A 6608-nucleotide genomic window follows, 5' to 3' on the forward strand; every position below is an offset into this window, starting at 1 on the left:
TAATTCTCAGTTGAGTCATCAGAGATTCAGTAAGATCACAAAATAGATTTTCCAACAGCATCTAGTGTGGTGCGTGATATCAGTTAACAAAATCAACGACAAAACTCAAAAAATAACATGGTAAAGGATTCATACCTTGTCAAACTGTAAACACTGCTCATGCAAAAGGAATTGGAGTGCATATCTAAACGGTAAACACCGAAGATCAACCCTTAATTCTTAGCTAAGTCTTCTCACCAAATTTCTAAAGGCTTTCAGATCCTTAAACTGCCTCTCAGACAGTTTATTCCTTTTCACCTATCATTAATGGCTAAGCAGTTTACACCAATAACTACATAAAAATGGTGATGGCAACAGTCTATGAATAGCAGCTGCCAATGATTTGTCAACTGGCTTAGGTTTATGCTTAGTTCTTTCTCCTTCTGTTCAAAAAACAACCATTTCTACCTCCACTCAAAGACTTACAGGAATTCACATAATTTTTCAGGCCAAATGATTAAATAAGTAAGATGCATATTTTGAGTAAATTTGCAATTTCTTATAGAAATGACTATAAATCAGGAGGACATCATAGTGCATATTTAAAATATTAATGCATCTCAGGAGACCATTTAGTTGTCATCTGAATAGCAGACCATATATTAAAAACACACTGTATTAACAACTAATTTAAAAAGAGCAAAAGATTAGCTTGGCATAAACATACCTTGTTACTTTTTTAGTCATCAAATGTTATTGCACTATTTACACGAACATTTAATGATTCGGTGCCAACAGACTCAGCCAAAGTCCTCAGCTTAATAAGGGGTGTTTAGTGTTTACCAGAAATAGTGGAAGAACACGTTTTACACAAAGCTTTATTGTTAACAACCCCATGAATGTAATAACTGGTTATTGTGTAGAAGGGCAGAGTGCAGTTGAATTAAGCTGAGTTCAGAATATATCTCCTTTTTAGATTTGATAACATTTCATCTAAATATAGTTTATGTATAATCATGGCTCTGGGCTCCTTTGCGATCATGCAGCTCTGAAATTATTGCCGAGGAACTACTAGACAGTAATTGCATTGTTTGCAGGCCGCCAAAATTGAAAACATCTTTACCAAAGCTGTGTTCCATGTAGTGAACAGTATGTTTTTAGCTCTTCATTGAAATTATTTTAAATATTACAGTCTGCAGCATTTATAACCCTACTCTATATGATAACTATGTGTCTGCGTGTTATCTTCCCATTGGCCTGAAGCCATCTTGGAAGTTCAATAGCTTGCTCACCTAAATGTAATTAGGCATGGAGAGGATGTGGACCAGAGGACAGGGATGCAGATCTCTAGGTGCCACAATCATTTCTATATTAAGTGGACTTGTAGACATCAGCCTGGGCCAAATTATTGCCAATTTTTCAATGAAATAGCATGATGATGTGGATTTATACAATGGTTCAAGATGGCAGACCCCTTTATGTATTTTCTCTCTGCAATCCTAGTAAACTCCATGTGAGTTAGGCAGACACTTCCCCTGATAAATTGAAAAATGAGACACAGAACGACTACGTTATTTGTCCAGAGTTTCCAGGGTCAACAACTGATGAAAGACCCCGAATGGGAACTGTGACCTGGGTTCTAGTTCTAATTCCAGTATTATCCACAAAAAACTCATAACTTCTAATATCACAACCAGACTACTTTGGGTTTTAATACTCCCATGGTATGGCACTTTTTCTGTGTTTACCCTTGTGTTTTGGTCAAATTCCAAGTTGGGTAATTACTCTCTGCTTACCTAAATTCCTCTTCCTATTTTAGATGTGTAGGTTATTTTCCACTTCTAAAACCTGCCTTCCAGTGTTCCTGGCTCTAAGAACTGCCATATCCCTTTTCAAAGGTAGCTATATGTCAGTGGTCAGCGTATATAGGCCATTTGAACACACCGACCTGCTGCAGGAAGATTTAATGAATTGCTACTTGTAAGGGATTTTAAACTTTCCCACAGTTTTTTCTCCTATTTTGTTTAAAAGTCATGCTTTATTACAATTTTTGCAAAAAAAAAATGGCAGTAAGTAATTCCTTAAGTACAGTTTTTTTTCAAAACTCCTTTTCTATGTGGTTTCAGGCATATTTTACCTTTTATAATATAGAAATTTCTGAAAATGTAGTATGAATCCTTACGTTTTTTATGTTAATTCACTGATTTTCCCATTCACTCCCTTTATGGCTTAGAGATTTATTAAGAATGAAGTTGTCTTGGCCCTGAGATGTTAATTAAAATTATACTGAACAGAGCAAACATTTTAAGCCTATATAGTTTAGGTATTTTAATTTTAAAGATACATTCAAAATGAAATTATTTTGGCCCTGAGTTGTATAATAAAAATTATACCCAATGGAGCAAACTTAAATATATTTAAAGAATTACATTTCAGAGAAATATGAATGCTAACACTAAATTCTTACATTAAATGTTGGCTGTTGGCCCTTGTCTAAGCAATAGGGTAAAATAATGTAAAAACTTTGGGGGAAGTTTGCCATCTTAGAACTCTAGATGTTTTTAGGTCAACTTGAATTTTCCAGGTTAGAAAAGCTGAGCATGAGATCACCTCAAAGAAGTGGTCAATGAGAGACTACTGAACCCAGGTCATGGCTTCTCCATTTTTTTCCTTATAAAAAAAAAAAAAGAACCAGACCCAACCATAGAATTTGCAGGATTGCTTGTCTATTCAGCAAGGTTCTGAAGAATGACAAGGAGACATGGCTAATGACAGCCAGTTCTTGACTAGACGTGGAGCCTTTAGATCCAAACTCTGCTGGTTGTGACTGCACTAAAGTACTAAGCACTAAAGTCTGGAGATCTGAGACATTACTCATCTCTGTCAGTATGCCACTCTTTCAGGTCCACCTTCATGAACCTTTTCCCAAGGCCTACACTTGTTCTGACAAATGCTGTCTCAGTAAAATACCAGAAAGATCTCCAAGTTAGTGTAAAATCCCTATTAGGTGGTGAAATAGAAACTGGTAGATGATAAGTACATCAATCCTTAGCTGAAAAGAAATGAGATTACCGGTGGTCACAGAGCAACGTTAATTGAAAATGGGAAGAATTGATTGCTTGAGTGGAGCAATTCTTCCCAATCTTTTGGAATTGTGATAAGATTATTTCAAACTGTGTTAATCCCTATATGGTACAATATGTTGTATGCCATAAATTTATTTTAATAAGGCAGAAGTAACAAAAATTTTTAAGTATTTCATGACATCATAACAACAAAAGATAACATTGGTGAAGTATATAACGAAATTGGAAATTGGAATTATGAATTCAAAAACTAGAGTGTGATGTTAACATAATCCTATTCCCCTACTTAGTTTTTAAGGTAAGAGCTAACATCCCAGGTGGGGGTGAAATGACTTACCTTAGGCTATGCAGCTGAACTAGTACCTAGATTTCCCCACTTTGAGACCAGTGCTCCTTTCAACCCTATGTAAAATCATGCATAGATGATGATTTCTTTAGGATCAGTGCATCCTAAAGAAAGACAGAGTTCCTCTGTGACCTGGAGGACAGTTCCAGACCCTCCTTGCCTCCTCCACCCAACCACCAAGAAAGGAAAAGGTAAGAAGCCAAAGGCCAGAGCTTGATTCCAAGGTTTACTAAAGCTTGAACCAGAAAAGACTGATACTTATGTGAATTCTGAACCCATAATTGTTGGCACGCATACAGTCTTTCCAGAAATATCAAATCTTACTGTGAGGTGAAATCAAATCTCATCAGATAAAGCAGCATGGACATTTCAAAACTATCTGTTATAATTACACTCTTGTAAATAAATATGAAAAAGTATATCTGGGCTTAAAACAGTATTTTTAATATTTTTTAAATGTCTTCTATCTAAATTAAAATAATAAAAGGTGTCAAGTACAGTTACCCTGAAGCCCCCAAATAATGTTATAGCTATTAGAAATCTAAACTTTGAATTTACATAAATTTATAGATATCTATAAATATCCATTGTAAATATATATTTAATATAGATATCTATAAATATTTATTGTAAATATATATTTACAAATATATATAAATATGTTTATATTTATATATACTCCTTATACAGTGTTAGACATTTTAAAAAGCACCTAAACAAGAACAAAAACATAAATTTTACCACATCAACCCACTGGGTTTTTCTTTACATAATTGTATTATCCCTTGTGAAAAAGGGAGGACATTTCCAGGGCTACTAATGTTCAGATAATGTGAAAGTATTTCTGGAATTGTGCAGGTATTGATGTGAGTCCACAGAAGATCACTGCCAGAGGCAAAATGCTATCACCACCTCGGCAACCACAAAACCTGACAGCACTGCTTACTTCTTTCTACCAAAAATATACCACAAAGTGGCATCATTCCAAGGGTTCTAATGTATGATGAATACTCTTAATTATGGAAATTGTTCTAATTGTAAGATTACTTGTGTTGTTATTTCACAACAGAAGCTTCCTGGGATCTCATTTAGAATGAATTACAAGGAGACACAGACATCCATTGCAGATGGGTGGAGGGACCCACAACACTACAATAACTGAGCCCAAAGCAGTTATTCTGATTCGGTACTCATTGGTAAAGTCTGTCTGAAAATACAGATAAATTATCCTATCTTCCAACACAAGGCTATGTGAAAAATGGCTGTCCAAATACCACTTCCTGTTCATAGCAGACATGCTATACATTGGAAATGTGCAGAGAAATATGATAAAGTGTTATCACATCACTACAGGCTGAAACACAGCTATGTCTGCAAAACAGGAAGGTGTGTGAGGGATAATGTCTGTCTTTAGGCACTATAGTATGTCAAAACCACAAAGACAATGTGCAGCAAAAGATAGCTCCATCATAGCCATGTTTTTTATGATTGTCTTCACAGACCGAGATAAACGAAAAACTGCAAATACAGGAAGAGGCCTTTAATGCACGAATAGAAAAACTGAAAAAGGCCTGAGGACTCCGTACAAGGAGAGTGATGCTAAACTTCACAGAAACAAACAAAACCAGCCAGAATAATAGACTCTCTGGAGCGTCATATCTCCATCACTTAGCAGTGAAAGGAAAACCAAGCCCCACTTTTTATTATCCTAAGTAATTAGAAAAGTATTGGTCCCAATTTTGCTATCTCCTGTCCCATAACAGCCTCTGATGGGCTGCACCAAGCATAATAAGAATATTTTGTATACAAGAGTTTGGAGAATTATATATAAAAAGTACTTTGGCGATAGTCCTTTGACGTTTTGACTAATAAATGTTATTCATCTTCAAGGAGAATGAAGTCAACTTTTTAAATAACTGGAAATAAAGAAAAATGATAATAATTTTATCCATTTTGACCTAAATGAACTGCCACATTACTGGAACATTGTGAAAATATACCAATACCACACTGCTGAGGATAAAATTTATTAAACAATAGCAATTCAAATGCATATACTAGGGTTTTTTTTTCTGATATCATTTGGTTTTCTTATTTAAATGTTTCAGTGTGAAACCAATTTTCCGAAATTATATAATGCAGTTGGAAGCACTTTAATTTATTCTGTACTGTATTTGTTATTTCTAATCTTGTTACTCTCCCAGGAGAATACATGACCTATATAAAAAGAAGCAATGTCTAAATGGTTATTAAAGACCAACCTATATATAGATTGTAAAAATCTTAAATACAAATCAAACTCACAGAGCTCCCAGAATTAACCATTATATTGCAGTGGAATGATTTTTTAAAATCTCAAGTCTTCAAATACCTATATTAAAATATAATTTCAAAAGAAAAATATCAATTTGCCAGCTGATTGTCCCCAGTTGGACAAATTTATTAATTACTACCAAAGTCTTTTCCAAAGTTCTTATACTTCAGAATATACTGGAACAGAGAGTATTACTAGGAGGCACGAATTTCTTCAAAATTTTTCCAGGTTATACAGTACTTGGATCTGGGTGACACTTGATTGAATATCAGCTTTAACCCTACTTTCGCCATCGGTTCAAAGAAACTTCCCAAAATATATTCATTGGGGCACAGGCAGATCTGACAGCATTTGGTAATTTTCTGACTACACTGATCAGCAAAAGAAGAGTACCCCTTAAGGTAAAACAATGTTTATTGTTCCTGCAGTTCCAAGACTGGAAGGCCTGGAGCTGTGTTTCTTCTCTGAGCTGTCCTTCCTGAATGAAAACGTTGATGGCTGTAGATCAGTAGGAGGGCTCATCAGGTCTGGATTCCATCAAGCAGTGTTTTCTCCAGAGAAAACTGAAACTGAGGAGACTGCAAATGTAGAATAAAGGAGCTTCCAGAAATCACCAAAAACAGCTTCAAGTGCAGTTGTTGGCACAGAGTAGGCCTGCATTTCTAATAAAGAGTGCTTATTTGAGCAAAGATATCAGTCAGAAGTATCAGTAAGACTGAATCAAAAGAGCACTAGGATCCCTAAATACTATAGAGATTTAGTATATATATATAGAGGTATATATACTACAGTATATATAGAGGTATATATACTATAGGGATTTACTATATACTATATATAGACAATATATGTAAGCATGCCTAAAGCTGTGGCCTCTAGACTG

The 6608-nt window shown here is 35.0% G+C and overlaps 1 protein-coding gene across 1 annotated transcript in view; it reads left to right on the forward strand.

Annotated features, from left to right (window-relative positions):
- CABCOCO1 (ciliary associated calcium binding coiled-coil 1) overlaps positions 1-5464 on the forward strand; it is a 102556-nt gene extending 97092 nt beyond the window's left edge. Inside the window, exon 8 of the mRNA XM_021675770.2 lies at positions 4912-5464. Within this exon, the coding sequence (XP_021531445.2) occupies positions 4912-4986 (75 nt within the window). The 3' untranslated portion in view covers positions 4987-5464. The remainder of the gene's footprint in view (positions 1-4911) is intronic.
- The last annotated feature ends 1144 nt before the right edge of the window (positions 5465-6608 follow it).

This window comes from Aotus nancymaae, unplaced genomic scaffold (genome assembly GCF_030222135.1).
Source record: "Aotus nancymaae isolate 86718 unplaced genomic scaffold, 86718_ANA_hifiasm-v0.15.2.pri h1tg000010l, whole genome shotgun sequence".
Classification (NCBI taxonomy): Eukaryota; Metazoa; Chordata; class Mammalia; order Primates; family Aotidae; genus Aotus; species Aotus nancymaae.